The 18,295-nt window shown below is 39.9% G+C and overlaps 1 protein-coding gene across 10 annotated transcripts in view; it reads right to left on the bottom strand.

The window, feature by feature from the left end:
* CDC42BPB (CDC42 binding protein kinase beta) overlaps window positions 1-18,289 on the bottom strand; it is a 95,864-nt gene extending 77,575 nt beyond the window's left edge. For 9 of the 10 annotated variants that reach the window (XR_003255739.1, XM_026079405.1, XM_026079406.1 and 6 more), the window contains exon 1: window positions 18,098-18,289. Coding sequence is in view for 8 of the 10 variants with exons in the window: in XM_026079405.1 (XP_025935190.1) it covers window positions 18,098-18,275 (178 nt within the window). In the remaining 2 variants the exon portion in view is untranslated. The remainder of the gene's footprint in view (window positions 1-18,097) is intronic. The other variant, XM_026079415.1, reaches the window with a different exon arrangement.
* Between the last annotated feature and the right edge of the window lie 6 nt (window positions 18,290-18,295).

Here is an 18,295-nt window from a genome sequence, read left to right as displayed (position 1 = left end):
AAGAGGAAGACCATTTACAGCAGTGCTATTGTTCACTGAATTGAAGTGCTAAAAGTCATTACCAGCACAACACCAAGAGGCAAGCAGGGCATAAGTAGCAGGAGGAAGCAGTCCCCATGGTCATCCAACGGTGAGGGGTGAAACCCGGGGTTTCAGAGCACTTGGGGGCAAGGGAATCTCCTGACGCTTGCTCAGAGAGGTTGTAAAGAAGAAAGTGGAAAGGGGAAGAGGAAAATCTCTTAGACTTTCAAGACATGATGCAAACTTTATCTGGATCTGCAAGTCTGACACACCATTCTTATACAACGTTCAGTGACACAGGATACAACTTCATCAAACAAGCCGGACAAACAAGCAGACAGTATTGACAGTTTAAATAGCACATAACTTGGAAAGAACAACATGCTTTTATTTCACTATGCTACTTTTCCTTCATGTTCAACTCTGATTCAGCACATTTCAAAACTGGCCTATATCTACACCCCCACTTTCCAAAAACTACTGTTGAATTTTAAATTGAAAAAGGAAAGTCTAATGTTGCAGGGAAAAGAAGTCTACTAGAAATCTACAGGGAGATCCCAAATCTTGCCTTAGATGTAGATTTCTAGAGATGGAGTTAAACTGTGGTACACGTACTGCTAGCAGTACAGGAAATTTTTTAATAAAACTCACGGCCAAAACAAAGCCAAAAAAATGTCACTAGTAAGAAATAAACCCAGAAGTTTGCAAAATTCTGTTTTAGTGTTGCTTATTTAAGTTACCAGTCTGCTAAAAAGCTTCAACTAATTATTCTAAAATTTCAAGCTGACCTACTTCATAATTTCTACTATTAACTAAGAATAAAAAACACCAATCTCAAACTTGCTTTGAAGCAATTTTTTTGAATGCACATTTAGTATCTCTGAAAAACACCTTTTGGACAAGGTAGAATTTGGAACATTAGATACATAACAGTTAATATATTTTCAAATTTTGAAAGCATCCTTTAAATCAAATAGTCACCTACAGAGATGTCAAATCCTGGAACAGTAAATGTGAATTCTTAAAATCCAGCAGATTTAGAGTATGACCAAAGAACTTAAAGATTGCACATAGATTCTTATTCTGTAAACACTTTGCATATAAAACCAGAAAAACATTATGCCTTTTTCTAGAGACATTTAAAAGCCTCTAAGCATTCTAAATTAGCTTTTTTAGCACAGCTGGGATGAAGTTCCTCTTTGTTCTCTTCCCCTCAATCTGCAAATTTGCCCCCCCTTTCTGTACCCCACTTTCTCCTTTTCCTAGTTTAGGTACAATACACTGAATAAGGTCTCTTTCCCCTTATCCTGAAGTTGCGTGCAGCACAAACCACATTTTTGCTTTTGTTTTGGTTTAATATTTTTACCCCCATCTCTTCTTAATATCTTTGCCATGTTATCTTTCAAAAATTCTTAAATGCAGTTTCTGGTTCATGATTTTGGACAATTTGTTAATACCCAAACAGACTGTGGGACTACATTACCACATAATTTAATGGAAAAAGTACATGCTTCTAGGCTTTCACAAACTTCTTGGAGGCTCCTAGAATGCTTATATCCTCCACGCTACCATTCCGAAATATAACATACCTCCTATTACTGCACTGCCCAGGTGATCAAAGCAGCCCATGCTCACTGGGTTCTAGGTTCCCCCTCTTTCTTGCACATACTTGAAGCCAGCAAGAACCACAAGTCTGTTCATAGTCCTTAGCTGATACCAAATATCATTTTTCCTCAGTCTTAAAGTTACTTCAATTAAAATATGGAAAGAATTTCAATCACCATACTTCCAGTTCTAAATACCATATATGTTACACCTTCACATCCTGCTCCTCCACTCTTCAAAGCAGGCATATCAACTGAGGATCATCCCAACGAGTTTTTATATCAGATACAATATCCGACACAGCATTCTGCATTTGGGCTTTTCATTTTAAATACAACTTACCAGTTTTCCACACTCCTCTCTATTTGAATTTAAAGTAAGATTATCAATATGCCATCTTTGTTTAATAAGAACTGCATCCATACTCCCTTTGCCCTAACATTTATTTCCACCCATTTAAGTAGAGATTCCTACTCCTAGCTTATTTATGGACCATCTAAGCAGGGCCTACTGATTTGAAACCGGAAAAATCAAGTACCATGACATCCAGAACAAGCTTGTGCTAGGCTAGCAATTTTAAACTTTCATCTATACTACAGGCTCCATTTGGTTGGCTTCCAACCTTTTCCTTTATTCATACTTGGAAAAAACAACAAAATGCTCCAGTACAATGGCAGAGTGGGCATCTGTATACCAGTACAAATGCTACTGGAAGACCCTATTAGCATAGAATAGCTTTTAGAATTTTACATTTTCAAAGTACAGTTCCTGAAGGACCCATCAAGATGCATTAATTTCCTTTCACAAATTTTCTGACATAGAGAAAAATAACTGGCCTCTGAGGAGACCACAAAACACTTTAAACTGTTGCAAACTGTAAACGAGTATAGATGAAGTCAACTGTTTACACAGAGAAAAGCCAAACGGTTTTTTGACCTCTTCCACTTCATTATGCATCATTTTAGCTCTACCCCATTCCTTTTTCCTCTTTCTCCACACAGAATTTTATGTTTTCCTTTACCGATTTATCTCCAATATCATCTAAATAAACCTTGGCTACTTTGATCATTCAGTGATTGTTTCAGCTCTTAAGTAATTTTTTCCACTTGCATTTGCTCACTTTAAAAAAACATTCAGTCCCAAAATTGCAATCTTTAAAAGACTGTCAAATTTTTCATTCTTGATACTGTAGTTCAGATGCATTAGTTTATTTTTGACGCTAGTATTGGGGAGCTGAGGCTACATAATCCTTTTGCTCCATAACATACTAGAAATTTTCTAATGGAAGGAAGTCTGGAAGAGATGGAATCTTTAAAGTTTTCTTCACTTTTTCATCTCCAAGATTCTCAATATTTATATTGCTTACATCCTTTTTATTAACCCACGTGAAAAAGGTGCACAGGACTGCTTATTTAGTAACACATCATTCCATCTTTGGGCTGCCACTGTGAATCCAGCAAAGACATTAACACAACAAAAAAAAGTTTTAATCTGTTGGCAGTTTCACAGCCTTTCAAGTAACATGCAAGTTTTGGTCTAGTTTTCATGGACAGGTGCACCTACAACACAGATATGACAGTGATGTCTAAGACAGACATACCAAGCAGAATTGAGGGGAAGGAAGAACATGCTTACAAAGCTTCTGCTTTTGTTGTTCAAACTTTCTATACAGGAGTTCGAGTCTTGAAGACTATTCTTCCAGCAACTGCCCTAATACTGATACCTTAACAGCCATGCAATTTCATTTTTATTATCATTTCTAAAAGTTTAACTCTTGCTTCATACCTAGTTTGAATTTTAAAATTACATTCATAGTTGCATCATTTTAACAATTAACTAGGTCCATGAAACCTTTAAACAATATTAGGAACAGCTATGTGTTGAACTACTCTATCCTATTATTTGCATGAGCAACAAGTGTCATTTTGTTGCAATTTCTATTACAGTGTTCAGGTAGTCATTCTTACAAAGGAACAAAAACATACCAAATTTTATTGCAAGGTATTTTGTGATACACGAGTAGTTTGCGCAGTAGCTGGCAAAAGTTCATTCGTGACTGTCTGTTCAGCTGCATTTTAAGGGAAGAGAAGCCAGGAGTGCTTACAATTGGATTCCATGAAATCAAAATTTAAGAAGTTGGCCTCTTCTGAAGAATCACTATCGGAAATGCATTTTCAGAGAACTAAAAAGTCATTTAGGAGTCCCACCCTTCTTGCATGAACATATTTTAACACAGCAAAATACCCAGATGCCTAGCAGGAATCTTTTAGTTATCACAGATGAAAAGTTTTCTTCAAGAGCTATTAGTTCCATCTCTCTTCTTTAAAATCTTACCTAACAGACCTTTTAGTACATAATCTCAACATAAGGTTTTCCTTAAAGTACAGGCTACCTGGTATTTCCAGAAGTGATGAAGATGGCTGTCTGACCACTGCTGCAGAGTACTGATCAACATTCAGGACTTTAAGTGATGCTTTTTCAAGTCCTTTCGAACTGATGTACCTGCTTATTTTGAATCCAAATACTGCAAATTTTAATTCAAACCCTACAACTCCTCAGCAAGGAGTTGTATTTCTGGACAAGGGTTAAAAGATTAGAAGTAGACAGTGCTGATTTCCTCTTCCATGAATTGTTATGCACAGCTAAATTTATTTCCTTGCCAATGAATCTTTTGTACAAAAATGATAACTAACATTCACCACAAGTCCCTCAGAAAACGTAGCAGACAGTTTCTTAAGTATTATATGGGACACGATGGAGGGGGGGGGAGGGCAAGATGAGATAGAGGAGACTGAAGTAAGAAGTAGGTCTTGTCCATGCTTCTCTTTTGCAGAAAGATAATCCATTATCTTCCACCAGCTGTCACCCATTTCAGAGCTCGCCATAGAGCTCTGAAGGTAAATTACTGCAGCACATTTTCCAGTAAAGTCTTTATATTATTCATTCTGTAGTTATCAAGCACGCATTTGAAGTAACAGCTACTTTTACCCAATGTGCACAATGATAACATTAGAACCACTAATGCACAAAATCAGTGCACTGATGTGCAAGCATGCATTGCTGTTTTAAAGACATCACTGAAAAGTGGTGTTTCTCTAAGTATAGACAGCTGGTAAACATGAAGAAATAAAAAGCCTGAGTAATTAAACAAAAGAGGAATCTGAGGACTTAAGGGGAGGGGAAGCACATTTCTCAGTTCTATGCAGTGACACTCAGCCCAAAAAGAATTTACTGCTGTTATTTCACCCATATCATGTTTTTCCCCCCCAGGCAATCTGTACAGTGTGCAGGTACATCCCAACAGAGAAGCAACATACTGAAATGGTAACACAGGGGGAACAACTTTTATGCATCAACCACAAACACGTCTAAGTGCTTAGAACTAAAGCAACTGCAATAGCTACACAAGACTTTGTTCAAAGTTTCTTCTGAAAAATTAAGACACATGATAAATTGCTTGTGTACATACAGAATCATTACGCCCAAAGGGCAAAGGACCATTATATTATACATAACTGTCAACGAATGTCTTTATGACATAACTAATTGCATGTATTCTCTGATAAGGATGCCTACAAAATGTCCAAGTATTTAAGAATCATCAACATTTCAAGAAAATCTTATCTTCCCAGAAGAAAGTTGTTTTTTGTCCCCAGGTGCTCGGCTTCAAGCAATGTACTCAAAAACACAGACACAAAGTCACTGTATGGAAAGCCAAGTGTCACTTGACAATACCCTATTAACACAACACACAACTAAAAAGAAAGGAAGGATAATGCAAGAAAGGAATCAGTTCTTGGGTTTTATCCCATTTATATGATGTTATCCTTGTTTATTTTTCTTATTGTGCTGTTTTCTATTTAGCAATATATAATTTCCAAAACACTGAAATTGTCATTGTGGGTCTTGGTTTGCTAGTGCAGTAGCGTTAAGAAAGAATAACAGCACTAACAACCGCATTTCAAGTCCATTTGCAAATACATTACACAAGCTCTTATTTTACAGAGAAAAACGCAAACTAGTGAATATTTCCCATTAGGTTTTTCCAGCTATGAGGAAAATTTTAATTTCACCGTGCTGTTAGTAACTGCTTGATCAGACTCATACATCATCAGATACAAGAATATTAAGAATTCTGCTAGACATCCCTTTGCCATACCATTCTCACATCTAGCAGAACAGCTAAACCTTTACTTTCTACAAGATTCAGACTTTCAATCATGCGGGGATTGCAGGGTTCTCTGAAGGCTACATGTAACAAAGCTTTAAAATATTTTAGCTGTTACCAAGTCTAACAACTAGATATAAGGAAACCAGCAGTAGACACAAAACACAGGTTCAAAGTCCTTAAAACCTGTTCTGGCAATTCTGTTCCAGGAACAAGGAAACTTGCTTTTATTTAGTACGTGGCAGAACAACAACATGAACAAAAATTTAGTATAGTTCCCTATCATTTACAAGTCTAAAATTTAGTTAAAATTTTGTCAATACTTATATTGAGATCACACAGTAAAATGTCAACCAGTCAAGGTAAACAACTGAGTACTGAATAAATGAATGGTGAATTTATGCAAGCTGTTTGAACTTCTTTGTCTATAACAAAAAATGATTATTTCACATATTTTTCATTTTGAGAATTATGAAGAACAACTCTTTCCTCTTAAATAAATGTTATTTAAGAGGATATTAAATAAATTGGCTAACATACACACAAAAAACTGGTAATATAGAAGCATAGAATAATTTAGGTTGGAAGAGACCTCCAGAGGTCATCTAGTCCAGCACCTTGTTCAAAGCTGAGCTAATGTCAAAGTTTAACCAGGTTGCCAAGGGCCTTGTCCAGCTGAGGTTTAAAGATCTTGTAGGATGGAGAGTCTACCACCACTCTGAGCACCTGTCCCAGGGCTGGACTAGCCTCACAGTGAAGAAATTTTTTCCTTGTATCTAGTCAGAATTTCCCTTGCTGCAATTTGTATCCATTGCCTTCATTCTTCGGCTGCGCACCTGAGACGAGTCTGCCTCTGTTTTCTCTCTAACCCACCATGTAGCAGTTGAAGATTGCAACTGGATCCCCCTTCCAGCCTTCCCTTCTCCAGATTCACCAAACCCAGGTGTCTCAGCCTCTTCTTGCATATCATATACTTCAGGCCATCTGCTGGACTCCCTCCAGTTTGCCAATATTTCTTCTGCACTAGTAAACAGAAAACTGGACACAGTACTCCAGGCGTGGCCTCAGAAATGCTGGATAGAAAGGAATAACCCACTTCCCTCAACCTGCTAGCTACACTTGCTGATGCAGTCCAGTATGCAGTTAACCTCCATTTTCACAGTGACGCACTGCTGACTTATTTTCAACTAGATGTTCACCAGGATCCCCAAATCTTTTTCTGAAAGGCTGCCTTCTAGCCACTCATCCCTCAACTTGTACAGTTTCACATGCAAGACTGCATTTGTCTTTATTGAATTTTGTGAGGTTTCATGGTGTGAAGGAAAAATAATGCACCTATGCAAAAGATAAGTATAGAATGTAAACTCTGCTACCCCCAACCTCAAAAAGCGCCTTAATCATTAAACAAAACCTTTACCACATTTAATACTATCTGCAAGGGCAGTAAGAATTTATACTAGAATACTAGTAACTCTGATTCTGTCTAATTCAACCAGGCACCTCTACTCCTGGTTTGAATCACTCAAATATATGCTTACCTTTACCTTTGAACATAATTACTGCCAGACAGCTTGCTAAGAGCTGTATAAGATTCTTCATCACTGAAATTTTTTTAAAATGAAAAATTTCCCCTTAAAATATCAGGCTTCTTGTCTTTATAATACACCTGAGATGCAATCAACTTCAGGATGCATAAGAATTGTTTGTTTTCAGCCACGGATTTAGACCCAGTTGGTCAAGCCTGACCAGTACAACCATGTCGGTACAGCACTACATCTAATCCAGTAATCTTGCTAGCCCTCAAGAGCATACACAGAACAATAACCATAGTTCAGTTGCCCTAATAACCAATAAATACTTTCAAGGGTAAGATAAAGCCAGTCTGCAGGCCTCATACAGCTTCCAGTTAGGTAGCCCTACTGTCTGCTATTATGTACCTGGACAGCTGAAACCACAAAAAAACCCCAAAACAAAACAAAAAAAAACCCAACCACACATACCACCACCCACACCAAAAAGCCCCATGCTGTTTGATACTGTCACTATTCCAAAATCAAATATTAAATGGCCAGAAAACTGAAAGCTGAACTTACTTGTAATAGAGATCTTCATTTATCAAAATCAAGAAGTCAAAATAGTTGAGCTTAATTTCTCTATGTAGTGACACCACGCTACACAACTAGGACATTTTACTACAGCTATTTAAATCCAGCCTAGAAGGAAAGTTTTTATATTTCTTCCCTGTGACAAAACAGGCTGATTCATCAGCAAGTTATCAGAAAATCTGTTTGTAAAGATGAACTGTTGTGAATTTAGGAAAAATACCATGTTAGCCATACAAGGCAGAAAGGTTTTATACCACAAACTCCAGACTTCACCCTACATTCATAACTTAACATCTCCTTTACTAGCTACCAGTTATTCCATTGTGAACTTTAGATCACTTTTAGCCGTTTGTCCATGTAAACATTTGCTTCTCCCTTTCTCCTGTAGTAAGTCAAATAGAGTGAGGTTCACAACCGTAAAAATATACTTTCCATTTTTGGGCAAGTAACTTGAGGGTCCCAGGGCAACAAAGTCATCCTAAAAGGAACCACTGCTAGCATGCAGTAAGATCCCACTCTTGTCTTAGAGAGCATCCAAATTTTCTCTCTTTTTAGTTTGTAAGTTACATTCTCATTTCACCCATGGACACAGATCAAATGATCACAGACTAGATAACAGATATGCAATTCCTTCATTTAAAATTTTCAATACAAACATCTCATTCAGATGTAACTATCCTTAGGAAAAATACACATTGTATTCATCTTTGGGTCTGATGTTCCAAGAATAGCCAGAAACCTATGACAAAGTCTTCCATTATGCAAATTTAGGCTGGAGAAAGAAGTGAGATGCTACAGCTAGAAACCAGATTAGGGAAAAAATGAAATATCTAACTTTTCTCTCCTCATTTTTAAACTTACAAGCCATATGGCTGGACCGCAAAACCTGCAGAACATATACACTATGAGTTCATCTCTTAGCGCTACAAAGAGACAAGGAGAACATGGCCATCGCGCACAGAAACTGGAGGGAAAAGAACCTAACCGGTCTTATCACAAGGAAGAGAACTAAATTCAAAGACTAAACACATTTTAAAATGCAAAGTTTTGGGAACTTATTTCAAAATGACAAAAGGATCTTCAGGTATAAATTAACTCTGCTGCTAGTTCTACTCTACCTTAATTGCAGTAAAACAAAACAAAGATACCCCCAAAAACCCTCAAAAGCCCAAACACTCAGAACACTCCAGTTTTCAGTACTGATAATCCAAATCACGTTGGCAACAGTGAAGCTCGCAGCACTTAAAGTTCTGTGAAGAAGCAAACTTTTGAAGAAGGATGTGCAAACCCAGAGACAGAGTCATGCTGTAGCAGCAGCTGAAATACTAAGGCATATGGGCAACTGAGGCTACCCTCATCTATCCCCAGTGTAAACATGGATCTCTGGAAGGGGGAAACCAGACAGAGGAATTCCAGAAGGATGGGAAAAGGTTTATGATGCCCAAGAAGTATTACCACGAAATTATTAGAAACCTCTTCCTTTCTCAGATGACGACAGAGTTTTTTCACTTAGCACAGCTCTAAAACTGATTTAAGTTTGTTATGCCCTGCATTTAAAAAAAATTTTTTTTGGTGGGAGAGGGTATGTATTGTTTTTTCCCCCCTCAGACTCCAGAGTTGCAGATGTCAAGCTCCACTAGACAGAGATGTGCACAGACGAAGGAGATGGGTAAGACAGGATAAAGTGTTGTAAAGAACCACTATGTCCATCTTCCCTTCCTCCACCACCAGTATACTTGCCATGCCTCATTTTTAATTGAAGCTTTTGAACCAAATTAAAGCACAAATTATTTTTATGTACATTCAGAGAATTTCTAGCAACACAAAAGTTGTTCCACAAGTCTCATCTATCAAGGGAAGGCATATAGTTTAGTTCCTAGACTAAGGTACCGTTACTAGCAGGGGAACCATAATACACAACAAAAACATATTACTATAGTGATTGCTATATTTTGGGCAAAGTTAAACTTTCTATTAAGAAAAAAAAAAAAGAACAAATCCATGTCCCATGAACAACACAAACAGTCCCAATAAAAGCACAGTATTGCTAGGATAGCTGCAACTCTGCTTTAAGACTGATCTAAACTAGTGCAGACTACTGAATATATACTTAAATCTGGCTTGCATTACTTTATCTTGCACTGATTTTTCTGATGAAAACTAAAACAATATAACCTAGGTTTAAGTTGAATTCAATGTCCAAGCAGAATTTTGTATAAAATTTTCTAAAATCATCAATAAGCAAATCTCATTAAACTGGCATAAATATGTTGCAAGTAGGCCTTCACAAAGCAATTATCCATGTTTATTTGTATGGCAGAGAACAATTATACATTGTGAAAAGCATTTGGGATATATCTGGAATTGATGTTGTTTCTGATTTCTGTTGGCCTTCTTAGGAAAGGCAGCTATATATATAGTCAGTCCTCAATGGCACTGCACTCAAGCAGATCTTAGCCTTCATTAACATGTACCTGATTAATAAACTCCATACATTTTTAAGGATTCAATATTCAATGAAAGCATACTCAGTGCTTTCCAAACCTCAGACTCCTCTATAGAGGTCTTGGGTTGGGCATCCAGAGGTACCAGTTACATTTGAAGCTTTAGGCCATGGTTAAATAATAACAGGTTTCAGTGTTAAGACCCTGATGACATGAATGACAGAAATTAAGATTTCAGGCACTTCAGGATGCCTAAGGCCTCAGCTGGCAATGATGAATGCACATACTTAATCTGAATGCTCTGTAAGTATATCTACAGACATGATTACTGAGGTCTATGCAAAATCAGGGCTTAAGAAAACAGCATGCAGTTTCATACTGAAGAAAGCTACATTCATTATATAGGGAACAAAGGTCATTATAAATGAGAGGTTGCATTCCAAAAATCTGCATATGTTGATGAAAAATAGTGTGGAATATTTTAGCATGAGAAGACAGTTAAAAAGAATAGTTCACATTGAACCACAACCAAATGCACTTACTTAAAAAAAATTTTTTTTTAATATTAGAGCTTCAGTCAGATACATTAGTGAGCATGATACAAGCTATTCAGTAGCTATATTAAGACTAGATTGAAATTCCCTAGTGTACCTTGCAAAAGACTCAGAAAACCAATCTCAACTGTTTAGAGCATTATCGAAGGCACAAATCTAGAAAAAAGCTTTAATAAGCCCCTTCTCCACTTTTCCAAACAGATTCGCTTGTGGTCCATCATCCTATTCATCTTTTCAGACATGGGTAAATCAAAACATAAACCCATACAATTATTCCTAATCCTAGGCACTATATTCTGTTAAGGGCTCTAATACTTGCCTAAACAATCACAAATGTATCATAATTCTTCTTTTTTTAATACCCATCTCAAAACAGCTGGCATGAACTGCCTCAAATTATGGAAGACAGATATAAAATGTAAATTTTACAAGTCTGAAGAATCTCAAGTACTTTAACAGCCCCAAATAACCTCAGCTATAGACCAACATTTCTAAAAACCAATACATCAGTACGTAATCATAAAGCAAAATTAGCTTGCTATAAAAAACACTAATGAAACAAGTCTTTTCAGTTCTGACTCACAGTTAAAACCATTTGTTTCTAGTAGGTGTAGAAGAACTGACTCACTCCCACATACGAATTATTTGCAAAAAAAGGTTAGTTCAACTTCAGCTGATAAAAAAAGTTCATTGCACTGAATCTGCTGACTAAACCAACATCCAGGCAGTTTCTCTCCAGTGAAAATGCACAACTGGTGCCAACCACAGAAGTTTTAATGACGTAAATGAAGTATTTTCTTGGCAAAATTCAACTGATAGTAGTACCACCTATGAAAAAGTAATATTAAAATCATTTACATTTCTAAGAGAAACAAGTCAGAAAAATGTTAGACTTACGGGATACTCACTGTTACTGTATTTTATACATGATCTTGTACCACGAACAAAAGACTACTAGCTGCACACATTTTTTCTATATGAAGACAAATTTACCAATGACTTCTCTACTCCTTCCTGACTTTTCATACATAAAGTTAAAATACAAGGTACAGGTCATGGCCTGTAACACACCACACAATTCCTCAAGTGTTCTGTAAAGATAGTTGCTATTTATTAGCAGGTCTACCCACAGGAGAAAAGTGATACTGAATTCCTTCTATGGGACAAAAGACAAGCTGTGCCTAAGATGGCTGTCATTTTAACAGCATATGCCAATGTATATCTCATCCTCCAAACCACATTCCTTTCACACTGTCAAAACATCATTTTGGCATGTAATGCCAATGTTTTGCAAAATAAACCATTACAGTAAAACTCATTAAAAATATTGCCTCATTCTTAAAATAACAGGTTAGAACAGATACTGTAAAGGGTCCATCATACATACAGCAACAAGCTTTGAACCTCATGTCTTCAGATCACTAACCCTGACTACAAACCTATTAAAGCTAATAAGGCAGTTTTTGCAACTCTTTGTCAAAGTAGATAGAGGACAGCAGAACAAGGAACTCGGGCTGACATTCAGCCTCTTGTTCATCAGCTGTCTTCATTACCCAATCAAGCTCACTTCTTCTGCCCAACAGGCTTATCACTCACTGCACAGCTTTTGCCTGCACAGAGAAGGAAGGATATTATACAAACTAGCAGAGGATGGGGATGCTTCCTGGCTTTCTAAGAATATTTCTGCATGGAGAGGGGGGGAGGAGATTGTAAAGGGACAGAAGAGAGGAATCTGAAAATTAACAAACCATGAAGTTAAGAGATAAGGTGTTATCAAGCGGCACTTTTTCCTGGTGTCCCAACTCAAAAAGGCCACCAACAAAGAAAAAAATCCTCAATAGCAGCCCTCAGAGTCTGACACCACTAAATTCATCCCCAAAATAGTTAAGAATGGTTTCTGTCTTCTATACTAGTAACATGCTCAGCCACACACCATGCCTTCACCCTTATCTGTAGGTTTTTATAGTAAATCAGCACCTCTGGCAGTGAGAGGACTAGGTCTACTCTGCAGCTAGTTTTGAAGATGCTCTAATATAGGGCTGGGAAGACCTGTTCTCAGCCACATCTGCACTCAGCGTTGACCTTCTAAATGCAACTGATTTCAGACAGAGAGAATGCAGGCTCTAAATTCTTCTGAGGGAAAGATCACCCCGCAATACTCTCATACTTTCATTTGAAAGTACCTCTTTAAGAAGAGATGGAGGGAGGAGAAAGCAGGTTTGGGGGTAGACCGACTACTTGCAAAGCTCAGTCAGAGTCCTATTTTTGCTCCGCCAACAGTAAGATCTAAAACCTTAAGTACCAATCCTTACAGTGACCCAAAGCTACTGATTTGTGATTCACTGCGCTGAGGCATCACAACAGCAACTTTTCTGGTGAACTTTCTGTGCAAGATTTTTCCATCTATCACCCAGTCTCAAATATAATAGGTATATCCCATAAAGTGGCAGCTTGAGGCTAGGCTAAAGAGGTTGTTGCAAGTGCTCTGCACATTTTTCCCTCCTCTAGCCCAGAGTGGGAATATATTACTGCTACTACAACAGCATCCACTGCCTGCCTATTATGCCAGGCTGTCTCCAAGGGGTTGGCAGCAGGTGCCCAGCTGGTCTACCCATGCCATTCACTGGCTGGCAGTCTTCTTCCTCTTCCCCAGAGCTGCAGGCCCCCTAAAAATAAGTTCTTCTCACAAAAAAAAATGAACACTAGCCCAGCTGGGTAGCAGACCTTCACAAACTGAGAATGCAGAAGATAAGCTAGCATTCAAACAGATGGCTCATAAGTTATCAGGAGGAATGATCCACAGAAGTATGCTGGACAGTTACCTCAAGGAAAAAACACTACACTTCAGACCAGCGCAAACTATTCTGAAACTGGTTTTGAGGTGTTCTCACAGAGAAGACCAGCCATTATACAGTCCAGGAGTGAGACAACATTGACATGTCCCCACAGAGACATCAGCTCTGTGGGGACATGTGCCATCTTGCCCTCTGCAGCACGCCAGCAGTACAAAACAGGGTCAGAGGAAACAAAGGCTGGAGCAAAAGAGTCTATGCAGCACCAAGAGCATTTTGAACACAAATAAAAGCCCATTCTGGTCAGACTCTTCTCTGAACATTCTCACATATTGGCTGCAAACAGTGCCAGTAGCTGTTCAAAAATGGAGCAGCCAGTTGTGCCAGTCTCTGCTGACTAGAAGAAAAGGGCAGTAAGCACCAGCTACAGCCAGCCAAAGATAGCTCCTGTAAAACAAGGTGATGTGTCAGATGTGCACGCATATGGTGCTAGCCAGCAAGGTGCCCTGTGAGCAGCTGTTCTAGGATTCCAGCACATCTGGCACCAGATAATAAAAGATTAAGATCATTTGGCATGACTGAACAAGGCACTCCATACCGAAGAACACACTGTATCTGAAAGCCAAAGGAGAGGTGATGCATGGGTACCTGAGCTGTAGCCATGCTGGTCCACCATTCGTGTAGTTCTCTCCTCATCACGTGGAACGAGGGCGAGCATACTCCTACTGCAGGGAGAGTCTTTTAGGAGGTTCCTCTGTGGTGCATGGATCATACCACTCTGCAGCACCTCAGCACTGGTGTGGTAGCATAATCCATCTGATAACTCCAAAGGCCACATACCCTCCTCTGCGCTTGTCTTTTCCAGAATAGCAGGATAGCTTTATGTAGTATTTACTAGTGTCCTGGGTCAGCTTTAGACAAAGAAAGTACTGCCATGCAGATTGTTTTACAGGCTTTCTGGTACACCAGAAGGGCTAACCAGTCCCAACGGCTCCCAGGACTGCAGCTAGATTGCTCTCCTGACAGCCCTAGTACACCAGAAGGGCCAGCAGAGATGGTCAAGGAGTCTGGCTTCAAAGACACAAGGGCTGTAGCAGCCCAGTTTCACTGATGACTTTCAGGGAGCAATGAGAAAGTACAGGTAGAATTAACAGGACTGTTAGGGTTCTTCATTCTATTTTGCACTCTAGGAGCAGCATACGTAGCAACAGTTTAAAGAACACTAAGCACAGATTTGGCAAATTCTTTCTGAACATGTACAATTAGGGTTACACGCAAGTCTGCTATGTAACAGACTTGGATTCAATTTCCACTAAAAATACTGAGCATTACTTCAATATCTATTATATAAACAATACAATGATAATCAGTTGGATGAGACCTTATTCAATGAGGATTATAAATAAAAGTAAACTGGAAGAAAAGGACTTTTGAATTCCTAACTTGCAGCTCAGCTAGCCCTTCTCCAAAGATACTTTGGATAAAAAAAAAAATTTATTATACTTCCAGTATAGAGAAAACATAGTACATTTGAGAGCTCCATTCACCATGGGAAAGCTACAACTGCCAAGGTTAAATGGCAGATTCTTACATTTCTAAAGAGATGGCAGTCACAGGCTGCCTCAAGGAAAATGGCCACACCCTACACTCTTCTATAGTTAGGGAATAGGAAGAAGATTTTGAAGAAGTAAGCCTGTGGCAGGACTGCCAGGAAGCAGTAGCTAGGTGTACAGGACAGAAGCTCTGAGATCCACTGTTTGGGCTCACCAATCTCTGCCGGTGAGGCACAAAGCTTCTACAGAGGTTCTGTGACTCAGAGAAGCTGTCCTAACTCTCAAAGGATAAACGCGGGACTTAATTTTCCACTCCTTGATTCCCCTCTCCCATAATCGCTTTCTCCAGAATATAAGCACTAGTGTGCTGGTCTCAAAGAGCAGAAATACCCACAACTCAATATCGCATCTGCATTCCCACAAGCAGGAAAAAACCTCCGTCTCATCTAACATGCCTGAACTCTACTTTCTCTTGTCAGTTAAGAACGCAAACAATACCTTAGCCACACTTAACCATTTTAAGGGAAGTTTGTGTGTGAGATACCTCACACCCAATTGTAAATCCAAAATTGTAAAGAAATGCTAATTATATAACTCAGTTTAATTTAATCTTAATATGCAGATTATTTCCATTGTCAGTGATAAGTTTCCATTTTGTCAAAAGGAAATTCCTTGTCTACAGTTGATAAAGAAACATGCTTGTCTTCAAAGCACAGCCCAAATATTTAACTACAATCTCATGCCACCACAGGTACATAACAGCACACAAAACTTGTGCACATCAATCCCAAATATCTTCTAACAGAAACAGACTGTAATTAAGACTGCACATCATGACATGAGGAAGATTAGCATGTTTGGTATGGTATTTTCCTTATTAGCTGGAGGCAGAAGCTAGTTCCTTGTCAGTGGAAACATACTGTGAGGGCATTAGGACACAGATAAAGGTGTCTTGTTGGTGGCATTTATTTGTTTTTAACAGCTTGAAGGAAAGGGAGGAACACACACTATCAACTTCAAATGCTTTTAAGGGGATTCCTTGTTGATGGAACATAAACACACAGCAGTCCAGATTTAGGCCCATCCCCTTACCATGAAGGGCCTGGATTACAAACTTTTATCCCTGCTTTACAGCACCAGATGGTAGCTCACATACATTTCAATTATTTATTGAATAGACACTTTGTTATACTAGGGTAATCCCACATTGCAGTAAGAACTACACACTTTTTATTGCTAGCTATACTTTTCATCAAGTCAGTAACCTTTCTATATTCAGTGAACACAATAAATAGAATTAAAAGAAGCAATTTTATAAATTACCTCTCCATCGCACAGAAGATGACAACACAGGGTTCAATCATTAAAGCACAACCACCAACAGCAGTACAGAAGTGTATCATTCTTTGGCCTGCCCCATATCCTTCCCCCAATTTCAGAACCTAGAAGTATGATCATAGTCTGATATATCACATGGAACAGTTTGTACCTGCTTGCTCATTCAAGCCATCAACTTGAGAATAAGAGTATAAAACCAGACTGCACTTTGCAGATGATGTACAAAGCTCCCACCACAAAACAAATACTCAATGCTCCCCTGGCTGCAGCCTTTCAGGGCAGATGTGATAAAGTGGTTAATTATTCAGTTGGCAATCGCATTACTGACGTCAATACAAGAGTCCAGGAAGTGAATCCTCCTAGTCTGTTAGTGTATGACAAAGAGTGGTGGTCCCCACAGAAATTAAGGAGAACCAGCTGTCCCTACATTTTAGGGCAGTAGTCTGTATTACTAAGGACACGCATTTGCATTTACTGAAGTAAATCGGCCACTCCCCCTCCCTTAGGAAGTCCTTTGTTTTGTTTTTTGAGAGAGATCTTTAAAAGCCTAATTAACTGTATATGCATGGAACAGCTGATAAACGGGACAATATACTCGTGAGCAATGATCTCTCTCTCCACCCTCCCCTGCAATTCTTATTCCATAGAGAAGATAAGTCACCTTCATCATAAAGTATTATTCATAACTTACTCAGCTGAATAAACCAGTCAGCCACCATGACCACTTTAACACAGATTCATTTAGGTATACACCAGAGATGTATCTCTGTTATCCACATACCTGTAGTCAATAGTTTTAACTAACAAGACAGGACAAAAATCCTCGTGATTATACTTGGGATAAAAGTTTTTTTTTTTTTTTGGTCAGCATGCTCCAATTACTGAAGGTTTCCCATTATCAGGTTGCTTAATGCTATGAAACCATTAAACAAAGCTGTTACAAAGGCTGCCTGGAACTACTCTGCCCATCGGGGGTATGCCCAGATTAAAAAAAATACATGATGAACGGTAACCGTTTTCCCTTGAAGACACCCGCACCCTCTCAACTAACAGCAACAAATCTGGCACAAGAGCCGCGTTTCGCAGCCCGAGCCGTGGGCTCCCCCCCCCGCCCCCAGGGAGGGAGCGCTCCGAGGAGGCGCTGGATTAGCCTGACGTTTCGGGTTAAGCCGAGCAGGGTTTCAGACCAAGGACACTTGGGCGCTGTTCCTGTTCCCGGCGGCCAAGCGGCCCGCTCGGGACCGAAGCGGAGCTGGGAGGGGGCGGCGGGGGTCAGGCCCGGCGGCGGCGACGGAGGCTCCGCACCCGCCGGGCCGGGCCGGGCCGCCCTCCCCTCCCGGGCCAGCTCGCTGCCTCTCGCCGGAGGGTCCAGACCCTCCCCTCCCACTGGGCCGGTACCAGACCCCTGGCCGCTGGGCCCCGGCCCTCCCCTCCCACCGGCGCGGTACCGGCCCCCCGGCCCGCGGTCCCGTCCCTCGCCCGAGAGCGGCCCGGCGCCGGCCCCCGCCGCGGCTCACCCCATTCGAGGAAGTCGCAGACGTATCGGTCGCGGCGGAGCGGCGAGTCGCGGCTGCACTCGGCGTAGACGCCGACCAGGAGGTCGAGCAGGGTCTCCACGCTGAGCACGCTGTCGTGCCGCTGCGGCCCGTCCAGCACCAGCTGCTCCAGCCGCTTCAGCCGCACCTTGGCCGACATGGTGCCGCGGCGGCGGGGGC

Source organism: Apteryx rowi, unplaced genomic scaffold (genome assembly GCF_003343035.1).
Source record: "Apteryx rowi isolate R43461 unplaced genomic scaffold, aptRow1 scaffold_5, whole genome shotgun sequence".
NCBI lineage: Eukaryota > Metazoa > Chordata > Aves > Apterygiformes > Apterygidae > Apteryx > Apteryx rowi.
This window is presented reverse-complemented; position numbering and strand designations above follow the sequence as displayed.